Source organism: Tursiops truncatus, chromosome 16 (genome assembly GCF_011762595.2).
Source record: "Tursiops truncatus isolate mTurTru1 chromosome 16, mTurTru1.mat.Y, whole genome shotgun sequence".
NCBI lineage: Eukaryota > Metazoa > Chordata > Mammalia > Artiodactyla > Delphinidae > Tursiops > Tursiops truncatus.
In genome coordinates this window covers 15,741,716-15,766,406 of record NC_047049.1, presented here as the reverse complement: position 1 = coordinate 15,766,406, position 24,691 = coordinate 15,741,716, and the positions used below count along the sequence as shown (strand labels likewise).

At 49.8% G+C, this 24,691-nt stretch overlaps 1 protein-coding gene across 1 annotated transcript in view; it reads left to right on the top strand.

Moving 5' to 3' along the window:
• Positions 1-23,360, top strand: part of VWA2 (von Willebrand factor A domain containing 2) — a 57,432-nt gene extending 34,072 nt beyond the window's left edge. Inside the window, 10 exon segments of the mRNA XM_033842344.2 lie at positions 8,186-8,379; positions 12,449-12,589; positions 13,144-13,275; positions 16,286-16,342; positions 17,947-18,054; positions 19,034-19,216; positions 19,219-19,578; positions 20,642-21,001; positions 21,004-21,192; positions 21,832-23,360. Of these exon segments, the coding sequence (XP_033698235.1) occupies positions 8,186-8,379; positions 12,449-12,589; positions 13,144-13,275; positions 16,286-16,342; positions 17,947-18,054; positions 19,034-19,216; positions 19,219-19,578; positions 20,642-21,001; positions 21,004-21,192; positions 21,832-22,004 (1,897 nt within the window). The 3' untranslated portion in view covers positions 22,005-23,360.
• Positions 23,361-24,691: the final 1,331 nt, after the last annotated feature.

The following is a 24,691-nucleotide window of genomic DNA, read 5'->3' as shown; positions in this document are numbered from 1 at the left end:
TGTCATCTGCAAACAGTGACAGTTTTACTTCTTTTCCAATTTGAATTCATTTTATTTCTTCTTCTTCTCTGATTGCCATGGCTAGGACTTCCAAAACTATGTTGAATAAAAGTGGCAAGAGTGGACATCCTTGTCTTGTTCCTGATCTTGGAGGAAATGCTTTCAGTTTTTCACCATTGAGTATGATGTTGGCTGTAGTTTTGTCATATATGGTCTTTATTATGTTGAGTTAAGTTCCCTCTGTGCCCACTTTCTGGAGAGTTTTCATCATAAATGGGTATTGAATTTTGTCAAAAGCTTTTTCTGCATCTTTTGAGATGATCGTACAGTTTTTATTCTTCAGTTTGTTAATGTGGTATATCACAGTGATTGATTTGCGGATATCAAAAAATCCTTGCATCCCTGGGATATACCTTGCATCCCTGAGATATACCACGATCCTTGCATCATGGTATATGATCCTTTTAGTGTATTGTTGGATTCAGTTTGCTAGTATTTTGTTGAGGATTTCTGTGTCTGTGTTCATCAGTGATATTGGCCTGTAATTTTCTTTTTTTATGGTATCTTTGTCTGGTTTTGGTATAAAGGTGATGGTGGCCTCATAGAATGAATTTGGGAGTGTTCCTTCCTCTGCAATTTTTTGAAAGAGTTTCAGAAGGATAGGTGTTAACTCTTCTCTAAATGTTTGATAGAATTCACCTGTGAAGCCATTTGGTCCTGGACTTTGGTTTGTTGGGAGTTTTTAAATCACCGTTTCAATTTCAGTACTTGTGATTGGTCTGTTCATATTTTTTATTTCTTCATGGTTTAGTCTTAGGAGATTGTATCTTTCTAAAATTTGTCCATTTCTTCTAGGTTGTCCATTTTATTGGCATATAGTTGCTTGTAGTAGTCTCTTATGATCCTTTGTATTTCTTTGGTGTCAGTTGTAACTTCTTCATATCTAATTTTATTGATTTGAGCCTGCTCCCTTTTTTTCTTGATGAGTCTGGCTAAAGGTTTATCAATTTTGCTTATCTTTTCAAAGAACCAGCATTTAGTTTCATTGATCTTTTCTATCACTTTCTTTGTCTCAATTTCATTTATTTCTGCTGTAATCTTTATGATGATTTCTTTCCTTCTAATGACTCTGGGTTTTGTTTGTTCTTCTTTCTCTAATTGCTTTAGGTGTAAGGTTAGGTTATTTATTGGGGATTTGTCTTGTTTCCTGAGGTAAGATTGTATTGCTATAAACTTCCCTCTTAGAACTGCTTTTTCTGCATCAGATAGGTTTTGGATCATCATACTTTCATTTTCATTTGTCTCTAGGTATTTTTGGATTTCCTCTTTGATCTCTTCAGTGATTCATTGGTTGTTTAGTAGCATATTGTTTAACCTCCACATGTTTGTGTTTTTTACAGTTTTTTTCTTGTTGTTTATTTCTGTTCTCATCGCGTTGTGGTCAGAAAAGATGCTTGATATGATTTCAGTTTTCTTAAATTTACCGAGGTTTACTTTGTAGCCTAGCATGTGATCAGTCCTGGAGAATGTTCCATGTGCACTTGAAACGAATCTGTGTTCTGCTGCTTTTGGACAGGATGCTCTATAAATATCAGTTAAGTCCCTCTGATCTAATGTGTCATCTAAGGCCCATGTCTCCTTATTGATTTTCTGTCTGGATGATCTGTCCATTGATGAAAGTGGTGTGTTAAAGCCCCCCCCCCCCCCATTATTGTGTTACTGTTGATTTCTCCTTTTATGGCTGTTAGTATTTGCCTTATATATTGAGGTGCTCCTGTGTTGGGTGCATATATATTTACAATTGTTATATCTTCTTCTTGGATTGATCCCTTGATCATTATGTAGTATCCTTCTTTATCTCTTGTAACAGTCTTTATTTTAAAGTCTGTTTTGTCTGATCTGAATATTGCTAATCTAGCTGTCTTTTGATTTCCATTTGCATGGAATACCTTTTTCCATTTACTCACTTTCAGCCTGTATGTATCCCTAGATCTTAAGTGGGTCTGTTGTAGACAGCATATACATAGGTCTTGTTTTTGTATCCATTTCAGCCAGTCTGTGTCTTTTGTTTGGAGCATTTAATCTGTTTATGTTTAAGGTAATTACCCCCACCTCCGATACCAGCAGGTAGGTCTGGCCCAGGCTCTCATGAGGTCACTGCTTTTTCTCCTGGGTCCTGGTGTGCACTAGACCTTGTGTGTGTCCTCCAAGAGTGGGGTTTCTGTTACCCCAGTCCTGTGGAGCTCCTGTGATCAAACCCTGCTGGCCTTCAAAGCCAGGTGCTCTGGGAGCTCCTCCTCCTGATGCCAGACCTGCAGGCTGGGGAGCCTGACGTGGGGCTCAGAACTTTCATTCCTATAGGAGAACCTCTGAGATATAATTATTTTCCAGTTTGTGGGTTGCCCACCCAGTGGGTATGGGATTTGATTTTATCACAGTTGTGCCCCTCCTACCATCTTGTTGTGGCTGCTTCTTTGTCTTTGGATGTAGGATATCTTTTTTGGCAAGTTCCAGCAGTTTTTTGTCAATGGTTGTGCAGCAGTTAGTTGTAATTTCGGTGTTTTCGTGAGGGGGGTGAGCTCACGTCCTTCTACCCAGCCATCTTGTTACTGCCCCCATCCCCAGTGACTTCATCTTAGGTTGTTTATCCCAGCCCTTTCCTCTGACCTTGGGTGCAGAATAAGCAGCAAGTCAAATACAAGAAAGTTCAAAGGAAAAAGCACGTTAATATGTTTTTTAAAAGTGATATTAGTGTACGTTGACCTTTTCATGTTCCCTTGGAGCCTTCTACCCTTGGGCCCTCCACGAATGGTTCCCGTAGAGAACAGTGGCATCCCCACTTCTGTATCTTGGGCCCAGACACACTGAGCAGTACTTGTCAAAGTGAGGTCTTTGGTCAGATGGTCTGAGTCAGAATTGCTTAGGGAGTATGTTAAAGTGCAGGTGCCTGGGCTGTCTCCAGACCTGCTAAATCACTCTGGGCAGTGATACTTAGAATTGGCACTTTTAAAAGGTCTCTTCCCACTGCCCCCTGGCCTAGGAGTGTTATACACACTAATTTATTTAAAACAGCTTTATTGAGATATAATTAAAATACTGTAAAGTTCACACCTTTAATGTGTACAGTTCAGTGGTTTTTAGTATATTTTCAGGGTTATCCAACTATTACCATCATCTAATTTTAGAATATTTTCATCATCTCAATAAGAAACCTTGTAAATAGACTATTCTCCAGAGAAGATATATAAATGGCCAATAAGCACACGAAAAGATGCTCAACATCATTAGTCATTAAGGAAATGCAAATCAAAACCATAATGAGATACCACTTCACACCCACTAGGAGGGATAAAATGAAAGACAGACAATAACAAGTGTTGACAGAGATGTGGAGAAATTGGAGCCCTCATACGCTGCTGGTAGGATTGTAAAGTGGTGCAGCAACTTTGGAAAACAGTACAGCAGTTCCTCAAAATGTTAAACATAGAGTTACCACATGTCCTAGGAATTCCACTCCAAGAGAAACAAAGACATATGCCTGCACAAAAACATGTACAGTGATGTTCACAGCAGTGTTATTTATGATAGCCAAAATCCAATGGATGAATGGGTACACAAAATGTAATTTATTCATAGAAGCAAAAATGAACAGATAGAACTACATAAAACTCAAAAGCTTATGCACAGCAAAAGAAACAACAAAATGAAAAGGCAGCCTACAGAATTGGAGAAAAATTTTGCAAACCATATATCAGGTAAGGTGTTATTATCCAAAATATATAAAGAACTCATACAAGCAATAACAAAAAACCCAACAATCTGGTTAAAAAATGGGCGGAAGAACTAAATAGACATTTTTCCAAAGAGGACATCAAAATGGCCAAGAGGCAAGATGCTTAACTAAAATGCTAAGTGAAACAAGCCAGACATAAAAGGTCACGTATTGTATGATTTCATTTATATGAAATAGTCTAAAATGGGCAAATCTGTGGAGACAGAAAGTAGATTAGTCATTTCCAGGGCATGTGGGGAGGCGGGATATGACTGCTAATAGGTATAAAGCTTCTTTCTGGGGTGATGAAAAGAGTTTGGATTTAGGTAGTGGTGATGGTTGTACAACTCTGAATTATACTAAGAACCACATTTGTACTTTAAAATGGTGAATTCTGTGGTATGTGAATTATATCATTATTGATATTTTATTGTTATAAAAACTTTTGTACCCATTATATACACAAAAACATTTGCAGAAGAAAAAGTAACCTAATGTTTTAAATTTAGGACTGAAAGTCAAAAACGTTTGGGGGACTTTGACTCAAATGACTCAGCCCTGCTCTCTTGTGAAAAACTAAGCCAATTTAAGTGACTTGGTACCAAAAGGTACTCTATAGAGATCACCCAGTACCTCTTCCAACCCCTTATTTTATGGAAGAGGATACTGAGGTTGGGGAGGAGCAGGTGACTTGGCCGGGACCACAGGGTCGCACTGTGCGTCCAGGAGGCCCCATGGAGCTGTCCTTTCCCACCTCTCTCCGACCTCCCCCTCCACCCCTGCCCCCTAAGTAATTAGTTGAGCCCCTTGTCAGCTGTGCTGAAAATCGTAACTAAGGGCTGTTATTCATAACCCATGACATGCGGAGATGCATTGAGGATGCACCAGATGAGGACACGGGGGGTGGAGAAAGATGCCTCTTTACGTGTCTGAACAAGGTCAGCTCTTCTTTTGGGGATGAGAATGGTTAGCATTTGTGTATCCCAGGTTGGCTGTAAGACAACAAACAAGAAAAGGAGGCAGTTCCTGGTTTTGGGGCCATGGTTGCAGGGTCATTGAGGACATTGAATGTTAAGACACTCTTACTAATAACAGAGGAATGTTGGCCGAATGGGAGCGATGACCTGCCCAGGGCTCTTTACCTTTTTTCTTCAGTGGAGTTTTAAATTCTCGACGGACGAGCACAGCTGTCCCCAAAACCCAGAACACTTGCCTTTCCAGATCAATGCAGTCCCCTAAAAGCATGTTTTGAAATGACTAAGAAGACACTGTGACAGTCACCTTATTGCTACTTTGTAATAAGTTTAAAAAATACTACAATCAAACCTTACAGTGTTGTACCCCATGATAACCTAAAATCAGATAAAACACGGCCAGCAGTTGGCTTCCGAATGTCTAGAAGTCTGGCCAGAGGGCTGTGCACGTCTGTTCCATCATCTGATTAATTTCACGTAACATGACTCTGAGTTTTCTGTGATTGAATTTTTTTTTTCTTTTGGACCCCATCTGTAGCTTTATCAAAGTTGTACCGTGTTTGAGTAGCTCTGCAGAAATAGCAATGACCCCTTTCTTTAGCACAAAGCCTTTTATAGCCAGCTCTGGCCTCTTTCAAGCTGCATTAACATTTAAACATAGTTTTTAGAATAGTTAAAATTACAAAGCACTTTGCTCTATTTTTTTTTTTACTTAATATTATTTGTATTTTTGCATAAAGCTGCATTATTTTTCATGTTGATCCTTTTTAATGGTTATGTAATCAATGAATTGAGCTCTTACAATATAGTAAATCAGACCCCTAAAAGGACACATTTAGCTTGATTCCAGGATTTTTGTCCATTGCGGAAAGCAACAACAACAAAAACTCCCGTAATCAACATCCCTGTACCTACAGTGAGTGTTCTTATGAATTATTTTTCGAAGTCTGTTCCATGAACTACCTGCATCAGAATCACTGGGGGTGGGAAAGGGGAGGCGGGTCTAAAATGTATTGATAGATTCTCAGGCCTGGTCACACACCCACCAATTTGGACTCTGGGAGGATGGAATCTGAAAATCCACATTAGTAAATCTCCTAAGGGACTTTCATGCTGACTAGAATTTGAGACTAACTCAAAAGGTAAACTTCTTAGAAGAGGCTGCTAGGTAGTTCATTATAATGACCACTGATGGAGTGCTTACTAGGTACTAGCAGGCACTGGATACAGCATTTAATCTTCAAACAATACTGTTACTTTTTCTACTTTAGCAGGTTTAACAGGAGTGTCAGACCAAGTAACGTTGCCAAGTTTAGCTGGCCAGTATCTCACGGGACTAGTATCTGCGCCCTTGTTCTTAATCGTCCACGCGTTTCTATCATAAACAGCAGTCCATCTGTGAACCTTCACTTTCTACCTCGTTTAGTCCCATTGGAGAGAAATTAGAAAAACCTTAGATTCTGGCCTCAGACCTTCCTGTCTGGAGCCAGACGATGAGCTCAGAACAGTCTCTGTGAGAAACACCCCGTGGAATAAGAAAAGTGGAGGTAGCAGGGTTTCTTCTCATTTCCCGGGGTTCAGATGCTGTTAGGAATCTCACCTGCGCTCGGTCGGTCAGAAGCCAGCAGGTCAGGTGCAGAGGTGGAGAGGGTGGCCGGCACGGGCATTTGTGCGCTAAGCGATGTGGAAGCGGACACCCCAGAGGTCCGTGGAGTTGTAGTCTGGGCCCTCATGGCCTTGAAATTGAATTTCTCTCTAGCCACAGGCTGGTAGCTATGAAGAGCGGGGCCCAGACCCACTCAGAAAATCTGGATTGAAAAGGGAAAACAAAGGTTAACTCTGGAGGGGCCGAGGGTAGACCTGTATGAGAAACAAGAACAGAGTTGCGGAGAACAAGTGCTTTTTTTCCTGGTCCTGAAGCTTTGAATCCATACGGAAAGAAGTGATGATTAGATGGGCAAGGGGTGCGGGGGTGTTTTGAGGAGAGAAAGCGAAGTCTGGCTGAGAAGCTAAGGATGCAGGGCCACAGCCAGAGGCTTGTGGGGGACCCTGCCAGGGGGAAGGCACAGGGAGCTCCTGGCTTTTGGCGAAAAGTGTTTTGAAACCATTTAGAACAGTATAGAGTAGGGGTCAGCAAACCTTTTCAGCAAAGAGCCATAGAGTAAATATTTTAAAGCTCTGCCGGCCGTGTGGTCTCTGCTTAGATAGTACGTAAATGAATGGGCGCCCATTTTCCATGCCTGTTAGGTGCAAGTCTGCAGAGGAATGACCATTGGCTTTGGAATTAGCTGGACTGGGTTTCAACTGCAGTTCTGACCTCCACTGGCTGGGGAGAGGCAGGCTGTGTAGCCTGATGATTAAGAACTTGGGCTCTGGAAGTGGAGGGTTCAAGTCCTACCTCACCACCCATGAGCTGTGTCACCTTAGCTAAGGCCCTTCTCTTCTCTGAACTCCCCTGTCTCAGAGCTGTGGTGAGAATTATATGAGCCAAGCACCTTTACACACACACACACACACACACACACACACACACACACACACACACATACATATACACACACTCTTAGCACAGTGGTGCCTGGCATGTGGTAAGTGCACAGTAAATATTAAGTTAGTATTACTGGTCTCTGAGCAGGGGATTCCTCATCTATTACCATCCACTGAAAGGTTTTGCCCAAAATCTATTGTAGTGAGTCATATTATTTTCTTCCCAGTTGACAGAGCTGGCAGTCCACCCTCTGAGGACGTTTGCACGAGCCTCCTATGGCGAGCTTCAGTAGGGATTCTGTGCTGGGATTCCAAGCTCAGTCGACAGTCCCTATAACTAGGCTGTGAGGATTGGAGAATCTTAGCATCCTGATGAGATGGGACCACCGTAACCTGCCCTGATCTGAAAGCAGTCAAACGGTTCAGCCTTCCAGCGCCCAACCCTGAACTTGGAAGTGGGACAGAGAGGCCTGATCACGGACCCTTGCATCAAAGCGAGGCCTCATCAGACCCTTGCCGCAAAGCCCCGTCCTTCACGCCCATAAATTCTTATGAAACTCATTTATCTGCTTTCCCACCCCAAGGAGATGTTGAGCTGTAACAAGAAGGGAATGGTATGGGGCTGGGGAGATGGGAGGTGGGTGTTAGACAAACGAGGAGAATTGTGCCCCGGAGACACCATGGCGAGAGACAGCAAACACATACACAAAGAATGTCATTGTTACATAACACAACAGAGATGTATAGGGGGAGTGTTAAGTCCAGGGGAAAAGTTCATTTCTCTTCATCATTCTTGTGGTTTAGATGGTGAGAGAGTGCGTATCTCATGCTGGAATTGTCCCTTTGAGTCTCTGCTGGAAGAAGGTGGCCATCATTTCAGGCTCTCATTCCAACTTCATCTCTGGACCGCTGACTCTTTCTTCTTTGTTTTTTTCCTTCTGGGTGAGCTCAGAGGAGGACGTACAGAGATGGGCCTTGCTCTGAAATACCTTCTGCATAAAGGATTCCCTGGGGGCAGAACTGCCTCTGTGCCCCAGGTCCCCATCATTGTCACTGACGGGAGGTCCCAAGGGCATGTGGCCCTGCCAGCCAAGCAGCTGAAGCAAAGGGGCGTCACCTGTGTTTGCTGTGGGGGTCTGCTTCCCAGTAAGAGATTTGGTCACGCGGGGTCAGCCCTCTGGGTCAGCCTGGGGACGTCGCAGCCATGGGAAGAGAGGGGAGCTGGGAAAACCATCCTGATCCTTCCTGGATCCGTTTTTTTGTCACTTTGCTGTGTTGTTGCTGGCACAAGGGGACCGCCAAGTCTTTGGAAGTCTGAGAGTTTGCATCGTCTTTAATTTAGTCTGAATACTTGATTTCAAGTGTCAGAAACTTGACTCTAATTTATCTGGGCAGAAATGGAAGTTCATGGACTCATCCAACTGCACAGGGTGGGTCAGCAGCCAGATGCAGGAATAGGCCTTCCTAGAGGAGAGGGGGGCACAGTTCCTCAATGCTCTCAACCCTGAAAATGGAGGTGACCTCAGTGGGGCTGTTGTCATTTGTGGGTATCAAGTGAAATGACTCTTGGTCTGGGCACTGTGCCTATACATAGAAATCTCTTTATTAATTTTAGTATAGTTGCTCCTTGGGGTTGGTTCTAGGACCCCTGTGGCTACCAAAAGCCGTGGATGCTTAAGTCCCTTAGTTGGCCACCCATATCCATGGATGTGGAACCCACAGATACAGAGGACCAACTGTACATTATTTATTCTCTCAGTCAATAAATGTATGTTGTCTTCCTCGTGCCAGACACTATTCTAGGTTCTCAGGATGCACAGACAGCAATACAAAGTCCCTGCCCTGATGGAGCTTCTGTTCTAGGAAAGGAACTAGATTTAAAAAAAAAAAAAAAAAGGAGTGAATAAATAAGTAACAGTTCCAGGTGGAAATAAAATTCAAGGGAGAAAAATAAAGTAGGGAAGAGGTTACAGAGTGATGGGAATAGAGAGGACAGCTGTTTTAGATAGGGGGGTCTGGCAAGGCTCCTTTGAAGAGTTGGTTTTTGAGCAGAAACTTGAGTGAGGAACAAGCCTTCCAAATAACAGGGAAAAGAGCAGGCAAGGCAGGCAGATGGAAAGTGCAAAGGCCCTGAGGCAGCAGCTAGCTCGGTGTGTGATAGAAACAGTGAGACAGCCAGGAGTGGCTGGAGCCCAGCAAGCAAGGGGTGAATTATAAGAAATAAGGTAGAAGAGGTGGGCAGGAGTTAGGCCTAGAGCTTTTGTGGGTTATTGTAGAGACTAAAGTTTGTAATGAGTAGTCTGGGAAGTCTTTGGGGTGGGGGGTTTGAGCAGGAAAATTACATGAATTGGCTTACATTTTTAGAAAATCACACTGACTGCAAGGTAGAGAGAATAGACTGGTGGGTGAGGCAGAGGGAGAAGCAATAATAGGGGCAGTGGGGAGTCTAGTTAGGAGGCCTTTGGAGCAGCTCACATGCAAGATTATGATGGTTTGCAGTAGGGAAGCAGCTGTGACCCCGCTGAGGAGTGGCTGGATTTAGGATGCTTTTGGAAGGCAGAGCAATGGAGTGACCGGTGTATTGGATGTGGGTGTGTGAGAGAAGAATCAAAGATTTTGGCCTGAACTCCCGTGTGAATGGTGGTGCTATTTACTGAAAAGAGAAAGAGTGGGAAAGGAACAAAGGAAATTGAATTCTGTTTCAGACAAGTCAAGTTTGAGATGCGTATCAGCCATCTAAGTAGAGAAGCTGAGTAAAGAGTTGGATACGAGAGTCTGGAGCAGAGGAGAAAGGACAGGCATCGAGATTGAAACTGACGATGGTATTTAAAGCCTAAATAAGATCACCAGGAGCTGAGTGCTGCGTGGACCAGCAAGTGCAGAAAGAGGAAGAAGATAGAAGGGGACTGAGGTTGTAGGTACCATGGGGCTGCCCCGATTGTGCAGTGTCCTGGTGACGATGATGACAGCTACCACCACCATTATTGTTGTCATTGCCAGTAAGTTGGTATTAGACACAAGCTGCCTTATGGCTGGCTCTTTCTGTGTCCTCAGATATAAGGAGTATAAACCCCTTGAGAGAGGAGAGTGGGCGTTACTTCATGGCTCCCTGCCCACCCTCATCCCCACATAGGGCCAAATAGAGTGCCTTGCACGTAGTATTTGCCCAAAGGTTTGTCACTGAGGATAGAATCTCCCATGGGTGGAAATACTGGTCCGTTCTGGGGCTTTCTTCTCCAGCTGCTGGCTGGAGTAGCGCTTCTCAAACTATCTGTGGTGAAGGTCCAGTTTGTTTTTTTTTCTAATCCATCATGAACGGATACTTTTTTAAAAAAAAAAATACAATAAAAATGAGTTGCTGGAAAGATGAAATAAAAACAAAATAGAAACTCAGATATTTATTATTTGACCCAACAGACATAAAATGACTGTCAAGTTGCTGTACGATTAGTTTCTAAATGCTTGGTGTCTATACTTATCGGATTCTGAATCAGGGTGAAACAGTTCGGGGCTCTTCACTGGCCCACAGACCGTATTTTGAGCATCCCTAGTGTAGGGAAATCAAGAAGCCATTGCTCAGAAGAGGGGGCACGGCTCAGATATGAAGACCTGAGCTGCAGACACAGGAAGCCTCTGAGAAAGCCTGTTGGATTTCCAGGGCTACCTGACCCCTCCCCACTCCTAGTAAGAGGCCAGCTCCCTGTTGACCAGTGGTTCTCCAAGTGTGTTCCTTGGACCAGCAGTAACAGCATCACCTGGGAGCTTGCTAGAAATGCACACACTCAGGCCCCACTGCATTGAGTCCAAAACTCTGGGGCAAAAGGAGCCTCGATCTGTGGTTTTTCTGGCCCCTCAGTGATTCTGATGCCGCCAAAGTCTGAGAACCACTGCAGTGTGAGATTAAAGACTGTTGCCCGTTCAAACTCTTTCCCCCTTTTAGTGTACATTGAGCCCCTTCTCTGATGGTTCTCAACTCTGGCTGAGCATCTGAATTACCCAGGGAGCTTTTAAGAAGGTCTGTTTGGGGGCCGGGAGAGCTAAGGGTGCGGCCCGGCAGAGCTGCCCGCTCAATGCTAATGTGAGTCCGGAACTGAGGAGCCCCTCTGTGTGCCAGGCGCTGTCCCAGATGCTGGGCAAAGTGTCTGGTCTCTGTGGCTTCAGAGGAGGATGGGGAGCTTTACATTAGGAGGTTTAGAGATACATGAAGGTTTTGCTGTATTGCCAAGCTGTGGTCTGTTTTGATGAATTTTTGATAGGCAGGATTCTAAATGTGTCACTGACTGCCTTGTCTTCTTAAAAACAGGTTTCTCGACATCATTTAACCCTTTCTTCATGCCCTACGGTCATCATCCCCCACAGCATTTCTGTTCTGGACACTAGCAGTGCCCTCTGATTGTGGAGCTGCGCCAGCTCCTGCCTCTACACGGCCTCATGTTGCTGGCCTTTCAGTTCTTATTGCCACTATTTATAATTCTTCAGGATTTTTTTTTCTTTTCTGTTACTAGCTGTCCCTGTTTGTTCTTCTCTTGCTGTCACCTAGAACCACGTTCCTTCATTTCCTTTCTAGTTAAATTTATTTTTATTTTTGGCTGCGTTGGGTCTTCGTTGCTGCGCATGGGCTTTCTCTAGTTGCGATGAGCAGGGGCTACTCTTCGTTGCGGTGCGCGAGCTTCCCATTGGGTGGCTTCTCGTTGCACGGGCTCTAGGCGTGCAGGCTTCAGTAGTTGTGGTACCCGGGCTCAGTAGTGTGGCACACGGGCTTAGTTGCTCCGCGGCATGTGGGATCTTCCCGGACCAGGGCTCAAACCCGTGTCCCCTGCATTGGCAGGCAGATTCTTAACCACGGTGCCCCCAGGGAAGCCCTCTGGTTAAATTTTTCTCATCAGCTATAGGTTGCAAAACCAGACGACTAAATCTGTTAGGACCCTGTCTCAAATAAGAGCCGACGGTTTGAGTGTGAGGCTCTCCTCTGAGGAAGTTCGGGGACTGGAGCGTGTGCACGTTATGACCCATGGCTGAGCATCCTCGAGGTCCTTCTGTGCTTCACTTCTAGACCTTACCTGCATCCTGGGTGGATGAGGTTGCAGCTCTGTGGCTCCTGCAGTAGTGGGTGGCGGGGCTGTCCACAGGGAGCCCAGCGTCTAGGAGACGGGTGGATAGGAGGTGGGTGAGTGTGGGGCGATGAGCCATTGTAACTTCTCGGCCGGGGGCTCAGGGCACAGGTGGGAGGAGCTGCGCACGCTGGCCAGCGAGCCAAGGGAGCAGCACGTGCTGATGGCCGAGCAGGTGGAGGACGCCGCCCACGGCCTCTCCAGCACCCTCGGCGGCTCTGCCACGTGCACCATTGCCTCTCCGGGTGAGTAAGGCCTTTCCGTGTGGAAAGGAGTGGCCTCGCCTGTATGCAAGCAGGATGGGGGTGAGGAGGGTTCCCCAAGGCCGGAGGTCCCCCTGAGAGGGAGGGAAGAGGAATGGAGCCCAGCAGCCTCGGCCCTGGGGCCCTCTGCTCTGTTCTACCGCCCTGTGTCAGGCCCTGTGGGGTTCTAGGCTGGGAATTCCGAACTTGTCGCACGGGGTAGAGAGGCTCAGATCCGGTGGGGTCCCCTCCCCTGCTGTCAGCACAGGGAGGCCTCATCTGGGGGTGAGATCCCTGTATTCCCAGTCATCTTTGTCAGGCTCCATCCAGGAGCTAGAGTGAAGTACGTTGTAAAAAAAAAAAAAAAAAAAAAAAAAAGGTACACGTGTGCACAGGATGGAAGAGCGGTGTGGGGCGGGGCTTGTGCAGAGGAGATGCTCGGAGACCGGCTGCCCCTCCCCCGTGTACTCTGCTGGGAAAGAGCCGAGGCTGAGGGTGGTGGGAGGAAGGAGGCGTAACCCTGTCTTCCCTGCCTCGGGTATGCACGGTGGACACAGACTGCAAGGTCCAGCCTCACCCCTGTGAGCGCAAGACGCTAGAGATGGTCAGGCAGCTTGCTGGCCAGGCCCCGTGCCGGAGGGGATCTCGGGGGACCAAGGCCGTGCTGGCTGCTCTCTGTCCCTTTTCCAGGTTTGTCCACAAGGTGTGGGGTCAGAGCCTGTGGGCAGGGCCTGGACGGGGACGGCCAAGTGCTCATGGGCTGCAGGGAGAAACGGCTCTCCGGGGCCTTGGCTGTGGAGTGTGTGACAGGGATCGGAGGAGACCTGGGAGGGAGGCAGGGACAGAGCTCCGGGGACCCAGGCAGGGGCACAGCTACTCAGTGTCAGAGCCTTTTAGACACACCGCCCAGGAGCCCCGGGCCTGGGTCCCAGCCATTCTGAAGGCTGGTAACTCAGCCAGAAGCTGGTCTGACAGGGCGGTGGTCTGGGCTTGGGATAGTGGTCTGCTAATCTGGTCCCTCCGATCACCAGTTTCCACGTGTGTGGGGGCTGAGCAAGGCCAGAGGCTTATGGTGCTTCGATGGATTCCGGATGTGGAGGCTGTGAAGAATGCTGGATTCTTCAGGGCCGGAGCTCAGGCATTCAAGGGCACCTGCCGCCCGGCTCTCAGCCACTGCCCCGCAGACCCCCAGATCGTCCCCTTTATCCGGACCACCTTCAGTATGGCACCTGGTCAGGAGCTCATGACCTCGCCCTCTAGTCCTTTCTGGAGGGCCAGGGTAGCGTTTGAACCAGCTGCACCTTGGCCCCTTGGCCTGGCCTCAGCGATGAGATCAGAGTGCCCACAGCAGTGAGATGGAGCGGCTGAGAAGCTGTGAGGGCCGTGTTGGGTCGATGCAGAGTCCGAACGCCATCTCGGCAGGGAAGGGCGGTGCCCTCCATGTGGATCAGAGGAAGTGGGGCCTCTTGCCATGTCAGAGGCCACTAGAGGCTCTCTTCCGAACCTGCACTTCCGAGTGAAAGGAGGTAGTTCTTCATTCCCTGGTGAACATGTTTAAGGACTCACGGTGAGCCAGGCAGGGTCCAGCGAGGAGGCAGGCACAGTCGCGGCTCCAAGAAGCTCGTGGTCCAGAGAGAGCCTCCCAAGTGCTGGGATGGGGCCTGTCCTCGCCACACGTCATGGAGGAGGGGTTGCTTGAGCAGTCTCGAAAGATGTGGGAACCGGGTAGCAGTGGGCAGAGGCGTCCAGAGCCGGGAGCCCTGGGAGAGGCTGGTGGGTAGAGTACACTTCATGGCTATGTGCTCAGACTCTGGGGGCATCACCACTAGTGAGCTGGGAACCTCCCGCTGTCTGTTTCCACATTCAGCAAGGGGGTGATAACAGGACCTGCCCCCGGAGGATTGCCAGGGGCACGCAGCGAGGTAATTCGTAGAATGCACTGACGTTGCAGGCAGCGAGGTAATTTGTAGAATGCACTGACGTTGCAGGCAGCGAGGTAATTCGTAGAATGCACTGACGTTGCAGGCTCCTAGAATAATGCATATAGTAGGCTTTTCATCAATCCCCTCATTCAAGAAATACTCACCGAGGCTCTCCTAAGTTCCCAGCACTGCCCCAGGTCCTGGGGAATCAGCATGAGCGTCTCGGAAACAAATCTGCTCTCATGAGCAAGAGGCAGCAGTGAACAAAGTGAATACCTAAATGAACTATTAGGTGGTGGTAAGTGCAATAGGGGAAAGGATGCGGGGTGGGACAGGGTGGGGTAAGTAGAGGGTAGGGGTGCAGCTTTAATTAGAGTGGGCAGGGACCAGACCTGAGGGAGGTGGGGGACTAGCTGAGCACAGGCCCAGGCGAAGCCCTGTGGATAGTGTCTGCTCAACAGCGCTGGCTCCTGTAGGCCTGGGTAGGGAGGGCAGGGCCCGTGGAGCCTTCTGGGCTAGGACCTGTGGTTTGATGAGGAGTAGACGTGGAGGGGGAGAAGAGTTCTTTTTAATGAGCTGGCAGCTTGGCACAGTTTTGATTTCAGCGACCCCTTGAGTTCGTAGTTGACTTGGCTTTTATCCCAAGTGGATGTTTTGCCTCAGGAAAGCCCCGGCCCTAGAGGTGAGCCCAGTTAGCCTGCCCGCCAGGTGAGCAGCCCTGGGTGGGATCTCCCCGGGAGAAGTGCTCTTTGGCAAGTTTTAGAGAACTTTGTCGCGAAGGCCCCAGGAGAATCTCCTTAGATGAGGCCATCCGTGGAGCTGCTGCCAGCCAAGAGGAGGACTTTCTGCCCGAGGGACGAGGACCCACTCCTCTGTGGTCGGCCCATCGCCCCGCAGACTCAGGAGAGCCAGGGGGCGAGGCCCAGCGGGCAGGATGCATGGGCTTTGGAGTGGGAGATGGAGTTCGGATCCCAGCTCTGCTGTGTTCTGGTAACCGTGTGACTTTGGGCAACTTAATTCAGCCCTGAACCCATTTCTCCATCTGGAAGAGGAGACTGCTGTCTCTTCAAGTAGCTGAGGCCTTGAAGTAACGATGGGGGATGGCTGGGGCATGGAAGCCAGCACAGGAATGGCGGCCCTTGTGTTGTCACAGAAGGTTGTCACTCAAACCGACCTCAGAGGTCGTTGAGACCAGCCAGTGGTTTGCAAATCCTCCTGAGCTACGGAGCCTCATGTGGACACTTGTTATTCAGACCAGAAAAAGCACATTTGGGGTGGGGGCGTGGGGCTGGGGTACTGGGGGAGCCCTGGACAGTCCCCTTCCCTCTCCACTGAGGCTCTGAGGAACACAGTTGAAAACTACAGAGTTGCTATATAGAAGAGGGAACAGAAGACCAGAGAAGGAAAGTAACTTGCCTGGGGTCACATAGCCAGAATGCAGTCGCCTAATCCCAGTATTTCCCACCCCCCACTCCTTGTGCTGGCCCCAGAAAGTAACTCGTAATAGAAAGCTGTTGCCGTAGTTCAGAGTACTGAACACAGATACCTCTAATTTCTGACATGATAGCCAGCTTCCATTATCTTTTTTAATTGTCTGAGTAGTTTGAAACATTTCCTACTCTATGTGCAGACAAAAGTTGGGTAGAATCAGGAAAAAAAAAAGAACCAAGTCTGTCTTGACTTGCTTTTGCATTGGCACCTTGTGTCAGCTTCTAGTGTTTTAAACACCCTCTCCTGTTAAAACTTTGATCTCTACCATTTGTTTCCTTGGGTTGTGGCTGGAAGAGAGTGTTCTTAACCCACCCTGCCACCTGCTACAGGACCACCTGCCCAGGTACAGTCTGCCTCTTGGATTCTCCTCTTCTTTCTGGCCCTGGGACTAGGCTGGCTCCCAAAGTGGCATTTACACTCCTGGGGTAGCACGTGGGGTTGGACTGAGCTCCAGGGCACAGGGACAGGCATTTTCAGAGGCAGAGGAACATGCTCATGCCATACTCATGCCTCCCTTGGTCAGTGGTACATTTTCACTGAGAAAGGGAGTGAAGGCTTTGGAATTACTTCCTTAACCAGGGCCCCTTGCGTTGACAAGAGGCAGAGCAGGGCGTGCACTGAGCCCCAGCTGTGCAGACAGCCTCACATCTAGCACCAGACTCAGGGCAAGATACCTGAGCCTCACTTTCCTCCTCTGTAAAATGGGGGTAATGTTTGCCCCATGTCTGGGCTCCCCATTTCCCTGCTGTGGATGATAGGGGGTACCATACAAGGGATCCTCGGGAAGACTCAGTAGGTGATGTCCACCAAAGTGCTTCATCAGCGACACAGTCGCAAGCAAACAGGAGGACTTTTCAATACCATTAAGATCATGCAGCCTGGCTTCCCAACGGGCCCTCGCTGCTCCTCACCCCGGGGTCTAGTGTGTCTCACTGACCCAGGAGCACAGAAATCACACTGAAGTGTCTTGGCATCAGTGCTTGCGTAGATATGCTACTCCCGATGAGGTCGGGAGTCCGTCCCTCGGAAGCAGAGCCAGAGGCTTTGTGTGCAGGCAGGATGGTGCTTCCTGCCTGGGGTTAGGTGATCCTTCGGGCATCTTATTTTAAAGTTCCAACTTGGCTGGTCTCTGACACATGGGAGGAACTGAAAGTGGGGTTGTTTCTACTCAGAAATTAAAGCTCAAGGACTTACGGTTTTGGAACCAGAGTGACCTGTGTTTGAGTCCCAGCTCTGCCACTTTCCAAGTAGCTGACCTTCAGCACGTGACTTCTGTTCGTCAAGTTTCAGCTTCCTCGTCTGTGACATGGCGGTTCACAGTACCTGTTTCATCCAGTTGTATCAGTGAAGTGAGATTATACATGTGTAGCGCTTAGCACAATACCTGGCCCCATAATAGCTGCTCAGTTAAAGGCCACTGTTGATGCTGTTAATGAGCCCTCGGTTGTTTGCATGAAACTCCAACTGACAGAACTGCTGGCCTAGGAGCCCAGAGTTACCCTCGATAATTCCTACCTTCCAGAAGTGTATACTTTAATTACAATCATGTCACCACCAAGTAGTAGATTAACATTTTTAAGGTATTGGGGGTTTGGACTCCTACATATAAATTTGGAGGTCCGGGGGGGGGGGGCGGAATTCAGTCCATAACACGTGTTCCCAGTATCAGAGCCAGGAGCCAGATCCCATTGGCAGATCCCCAAGTGAGCCTGTAATTCGCACGGGGCCTTACTGAGCCCACCATTGAGTGTCTGGTATCACCTACACCCTAACCCCGCCTTACGTACCTCATTTACTTTCCTTTTCCTCTTTGCTACAGGTGTTGAGGCTAATTTCCTAGTGCATCTGGGGAAAGAAAGGGGCTGGGCCCTGGTGTGGCTGGGTAGCCAAACCCCTTCGCATCTCTGGGCTGATGTGCCAGGCTGTTAACAGGCATCTCTCTGATAGGCCCCCGTGACTCGCAGCCCTGCCAGAATGGAGGCACGTGTGTTCCAGAAGGACTGGACCGGTACCACTGCCTCTGCCCGCCAGCCTTTGGAGGGGAGGCTGACTGCGGTACGTGTGCACAGGCCTTCCCAGACTCTGTTGGGGAGCAGTGGAGCCGGGGTTCCTGCTTCTCACCTGCCACCCTTTTAGCTACTAGGTAGGAACTGGCCCTGGAGTTAGGGCCACCTGCTTTTCAAGTACACCACTGATCTGATGTCTCAGATGATACACTGAGGGTTCCATGAAGAAGTAACTCAGGTGGTGGAGCTCCGGCTAGGACACGGCTCCTGGCTTCTTAGCTTTAGAATGGCTGCTGCTTGATCTGTGAGCATTGTGGAGCCCAGCTGCGGGCTGGAGCTGGCCGAACTGGGTCCTGGTTCTGGGCTGAGTCTCTTCTCCCCTCTTCCAAGAAGAGGAGGAGTGAGAAGCTTCAACCCCTTTTGGATTTAAAACTGTGAAATGAAGATTATAATAACTGGCTTTACCCCCTACGGTTATGGGAGTTTGAAATAAGATTCTTAGCACAATGCTTGACACGTAGGACGGGACTTGTTAAATAGTCACTTTTTAAAAACTGTAGTGCTGGGTCAGTTGGAGACTTATATGGGAAAAAGATATATATGTTGACTCCCTACCTCACAAGCTACACAAAAAATCAAGTCCAGATGGATCATAGATTTAAATGTAAAAGGCAAAGTTGTGAAACTTCTGGAAGAAAACATAGGAGCATATCTTCATGATCTTGGGGTAGACAAAGATTTCTCCAACAGGACACAAGAAGCACTAACCATAATGGGAAAAAGTTATAGAAAAATTTCTTTTGAAAGAGTGGTGAGATGGAGACACTTGGTGGGAGCCAGGGAGCTCTGTGTCCGGCTGTGGCTAACCCTGTGACCTGCACTGGTCACTAGGCCCTGAAGCCTCTGTGTCAGTGTCTCATCTCCCTCCTGGGAGGGAGGCGGCTCCGGCCCCACGTGGCTCCTGGGGGTCCCGGGTGGGACAGTGGTCTGCGTGCTCCACAGCGCGACGGCCGCTGTGATCCTGGCAGCCCCGAAGCTGAGCCTGGAGTGCAGAGCCGACGTCGTCTTCCCGCTGGCCGGCTCGGCGGCTGCCACCCCGGAGGGCTTCCTGTGGACCAAGGCCTCCGTGAAGCGGTTCGTGCCGGGGGCGCTGAGCGAGGGCTCCCGGGCATGCTTGGGTGTGGCCGTGCCCGTGGGCGAGTACCGGGACGTGCGGACCTGGTCAGGAGCCTCGACGACCTGCCCTTCGCTGGCGGCGCCATCCTGACAGGCCACGCCCCGCAGCAGGCGGCGGAGCGCGGCTTCGGGAGCGCCGCCGGAACGGGCCTGGACCGGCCCCGCAGGGCCGTGGTCCTAATGACCGAGGCGCGCTCTCAGGACCAGGTGGCCGGCCCGGCGACTTTCGCCAGGGCCTGGGAGCTGCTCCTGCTGGGCGTGGGCAGCGAGGCCGTGCGGGCAGACCTGGAGGAGGTCACTGGTAGCCCAGCGCACATCATGATCGACGCCGGCCCGGAGGACCTGTGCCGCCACATCCCGAAGCTGCGGGGAAAGCTGTGCAGCCAGCAGCGCCCAGGTAAGGACCAGTCCTGCACCGGCGCCAGCTGCGGGCCGGCCTCGCCCGACCCGGGGGCCGGCTGGCCAGTGGCAGGCCCTTCCTCCCTTTGGTAGCGACTTAACCAGGGCCTGTACTGGGGGCCGCAAGCACGGCCCGACTCTTCTGTATGCTAGCCTTGTGATGAGTAACTTCCCAGTTTACTGGTCAGTAAAATTGGACTAATAGTAGTACCTAGTACCTCCAGAGGGGCTTTTGTGAGGATTAAGTAAGGCAAGCACCGTGCACACTAGTACAGAGTAAGCTCAGAGTGTACGCTCAGAATTGTAGGTATCGCTGTTTATTATTGTTATTTATTGTTGTTAACAAGGAGTTCTGAATCTTCAGTCTTCAGCTGAAATGTTGCTCCTCAGAGGAGCCCCAACCCCGTCCTTACCCACCCGTGCCGCCCCCGCTGGTCCCTCTCATAGCACCCTGCTCCTTTCCTCCATGGCTGCTCATAGTTTGTAATTCTTTGTTGGTTTCATGTTTGTCAGCCGATCAAGGACAGGCACTGGCAGTTTTGTCCACATGGTGTAATTAGTGCCTTGTATACAGTGCACGGCACGTGGAGGGCACTCGGTAATGGCACAGGTGAGGCCCCGGAGCTCAATGGCTTACGCACAGTGGACGTTTATTCCTCTCACATAACAGTTCAGAGGTGAGCGGCCAGGGCCAGCAGGGTGGCTCGGCTCTCTTGTGGTTCCACCTCTAACTCCAGGGTCACTGTTTCTCAGACAGCAGGAAGAGGGCAGAGGGGAAGTGGAAGGCAAGCAGCTTCCTTTTGAGGACATAACTTGGAAATCGCACAATTACTTGCAATCACAACCCACTATATAGAACTTGTCACGTGGCCACACCCGGCTGCCAGGGAGGCTAGGAATGTGGTCTAGCTGAGCATTCACGTGTCCTGCTACCATTCTAGGAGAGGGTGGAGGACGGATACTGCAGTGCACAGACAGCAGACCGGCTGACCTGGGCTCCGCTCACCCCGGAGCAGTCCTCACTTTGCTGCCCGCTGAGGTCCACTCTGCTTGTTCTGCAGGCTGCCAGGCCCAGTCGCTGGACCTGGTCTTCACGTTGGATGCCTCGACCTCTGTGGGGCCCGAGGACTTTGCCCAGATGCAGAGCTTCGTGAGAAGCTGTGCCCTCCGGTTTGACGTGAACCCTGACGTGACACAGATTGGCCTGGTGGTGTATGGCGGCCAGGTCCAGACAGCGTTTGGGAGGGACCCCCACCTCACCAGCGCTGCAGCGCTGCGGGCCAGGAGCCAGGCCCCCTACCTGGGTGGGGTGGGCTCGGCAGGCACGGCCTTGCTGTACATCTATGACAAGGTGATGACGGTCCAGAGGGGCACCCGGCCTGGTGTCCCCAAGGCTGCGGTGGTGGTCACGGGTGGGAGGGGGCAGAGGACGTGGCTGTCCCTGCCCAGGAGCTGAGGGACGACGGCGTCTCTGTCTTGGTGATGGGCGTGGGGCCTATCCTGAGGGAGGCACTGCGGAGGCTCCCACGTCCCTGGGACTCCCTGATCCACGTGGCAGCCTACGCAGACCTGAGGCACCACCAGGACACGCTCATCGAGTGGATATGCAGAGGTGAGTAGGGGGCGATCCACACCCTCAGGGCCGCCTCCAAGGGAGGACCTCAGCCCAAGCCTTCATGTACATCATTACAGGGACAGCAAGTCCTCCCAACTGCCGGGCGCTTTCCACATGCCGGGCTTTATGCTAAGTGCCACACTCACACGAATGTCACTCACCTGACATTTAAGGTGCAGCTAATTTAACACAGGCACCTCTTCCCAAACTTGAGAACGTATGCACCCCACTTAAAAAGAAGACGTAATTAGGATACCCATAGGACCCCGGGTTGGCACTGACCTTGGTAGGAGCAGACACAGCCAGGACAGCCTGACTCCAAGCCTTCCTTTGCCAGTGACATCCTTTCCACTTTTTAAAAAGCATGTGGCCACGATAATAACAATAAGCACTGCTGTGTGCACGGCCCGCCCTAGAGAGGGAGTCTCTGTACACGTGTAGGAAAGCTGGGTGGAAGTCGGGTCTTTGACTGGCCATGCAGTATGGGGCCCAACTAACCTGTAGCTCAAAGGCCCACGGAGCCACTAAGATGTGTAAGACTCTGCTCTGGTGGCCTCGCCTCTGTACCGGGCTTCCTTACAGCGGGGTCTTCGGGGCCAGCCCAGGCTGGGTCTGCTGGCACGTGCTCCCTTGCAGAAGCCAAGCGGCCAGTTAACCTCTGCACACCCAGCCCGTGCATGAGCGAGGGCACCTGCGTCCTGCACAACGGGAGCTACCGCTGCGGGTGCTGCGATGGCCGGGAGGGCGCACACTGCGAGAGCCGTGAGTGGGGCGCCTGCGTGCACTTGGGAGCTGGGGTGCTGTTCTGAGAGTCCTGAGCCCCAGGGCCACAGCCAAAGGAGGCTCTAGGGCATCAGTGGAAGGAATCAATCATTTGTTTGTTCATGCAGGAAACATTCAGTGGGTGCCTCCTACATCCCAGGTGCTATTCTAGGTGCGGGGAACAGAGCAGGAAGCAGGACAGAGAATCTCTGCCCTCGTGGAGCTTCCATTCTAGTGAGGGAGACAGCAAATAAATACAGCACGAAGTGTATTAGATGGTGCTGAGCACACACTCTGATTGATGAAAACTGATGACTGGGAGGGAGGAGCAAGTGAAAGGCAGGCAGAGGATGTGGCACAGGTACAGGTGGGTGGGTAGAAGTCGGTGGGAGTTCCGAGCGTTTCTTTTTTTTTAAATGTTGAGCCTTCTTTTTTTAATTTATTTTTATTTTTGGCTGTCTTGGGTTTTCGTTTCTGTGCAAGGGCTTTCTCTAGTTGTGGCAAGCGGGGACCACTCTTCATCGCGGTGCGCGGGCCTCTTATGTTGCGGCCTCTCTTGTTGCAGAGCACAGGCTCCAGACGCGCAGGCTCAGTAGTTGTGGCTCACGGGCCTAGTTGCTCCGCGGCATGTGGGATCTTCCCAGACCAGGGCTCGACCCCGTGTCCCCTGCATTAGCAGGCAGATTCTCAACCACTGCACCACCAGGGAAGCCCCCGAGCGTTTCTGTTTGCTCAGCTGAGAGAGAGGATGGGGAGACATGGAGGTTGAGGAGGGAAGAGAACTAGTAACTGTCTAGGAGAGAAGGGGCCCAGAGTGAGGACGTAGAGAATGATCGTTGGGCAGCACTCTGGCCCACCTGTGGCCGCCGTTCATGAATTTAAAGTTAGAACAGCAGCGGCAGCCAGAGGATGATTCCCATTGGAGCCCTGGGTTTTCAGGCACTGGTAGAGGTGGGCTTCCTGATACCAGGCGTGATGTGAGGGGCACCTCTTCCTTGGCTTACGGAGTAAGAGCAAGGCATGATGGGGCCCGTGAGGCAGCTAATTGGTTGAGAAGAGGACTCAGACACTCCTCGTGTCCTCAAAGTTCACTTCTTTCCCAGGGACCTTGAGAGGAGATGCCCCCAAGGCACGTGGCCCCAGCCGAAAGCCTGCAGGAGGGCAGCAGCTGCCCCCCTCCCAGCTGCTACCAAGAAGGCTTGGGTCCCCTGGGTGCTGAAAGGGGGCCTGCCCTCAGTGGAGCATCCTGTCCCGTGGGGTCCTTTGCGTGTCTGCCTTCAGCCCTGTCCAGAACCCTCCTGCCCACTCTCCTGACCCAGGGAGAAGAGAGGGCCCAGCTGCAGACGGTGCTGCCTAGGGACACAGTAGCAGCTGATATCGCCCCTAACGACGATGTTGAAAATTCTTCAGGTGTAAGTACTTACTTTGCTGACCTAGTTGAACGCTGCTGAGCTGGTGTCATCTGCCACCTTTCCCCTGAGGAGGAACAGAGGAAACTGGAGACTTTCGATGGCCTGTTTGAAGCTCACTTTTCCCACAACAGATGCTAAGTAGAACGTTGTTGGGACAGTCATGCCCAACAGAAGGCAGTGATGAGAGTGTCACTCGGACCCCCGACGTGATGACACTTCAAGATAGACAAAGGGTGGACCTTGAAACACATCTTTCTCCTAAGATGTCCCAGAGGGATTCATTCTTAGTTTGAAAAGGGGCTTGAGTGGCATTTGTGACTAGTTTTGGTGACTGGATCCACGTGTGGGAGTTGGAAAGGCCCCAGACTGGAAGGTGACTGATTAACCAGCTGTTTGGCCTTGGGGGAGGGGCTGAGTGTGCAAACGGCCCTGGTCTCCAGGGGCCACGTGAGCTGGGCCTGGGCACTGGGCAGCATTCCCTTCGAGGGGCTTCTCAGCCTTTACTTAGGAGGGTTAATTGCGGGGTGTTTCTTGAGTGCTTGTCTTACTCTGCCCTTTGGGGGCAAAAAGGAGTAGAATTCTTAAACTCAATCAATATAGAACAAAGAAACTTGGAGGAGTTTTGTTTTTTTAGGCTTAGATCTTATTCTGCTTGGTTTTAGGTTTTTTTTTTTAGACCTGGTTTTGAAAGGAATATTTCAAGAAGTAATGTTGGTTATTTATTTAACAGGAGTTTTTGTACCTAAATGGCAAAGAGGCTTAGTTGGAATATTTTTTTGGTGAACTGGTTATTTCCTTACCCCACAGTATTTAGGAATCAGTTCTCCCCCTGGGTGGTCGTGTTGGGAGTTGGGTTTTTGGTAGAAGCCTTTGTAGATCTCAGATTGAAATCCAAATACTTTATCACAGTTTTTATTTTTAAAGTAAATACTTTAATGTGATGTTTTATAGGCAAACATTCAAGGCTACCTTGGTTTAAGTATTGCTTAGCTTTAAGAATTTTAGGATTTCTGGTGCAATAAAAGTACTTGAAAGGTCACCACCATGGTTCTGTTAGACGTTAAAAAGTCCTGTGTGCCGAGCACTGTGCATGACAGTCATTTGCGTTCAAGGGATATTTTCATTCCTATTATTGCTTTTGCCTTGGCAGAAGGTGACATCAGAGCAGGGTCACATGCCCACCTGGCAGGTGCCGATAGGTGATGTCTGAATTTACATGAACCCCTTGTCTTTATATTAACAGCAGTTTAATCGTTTCATAGTGTAGGCTTTTTGTCTGGTTCAGGGCTGACATTTTGATGTCCCATTTGAATTGGACTTAA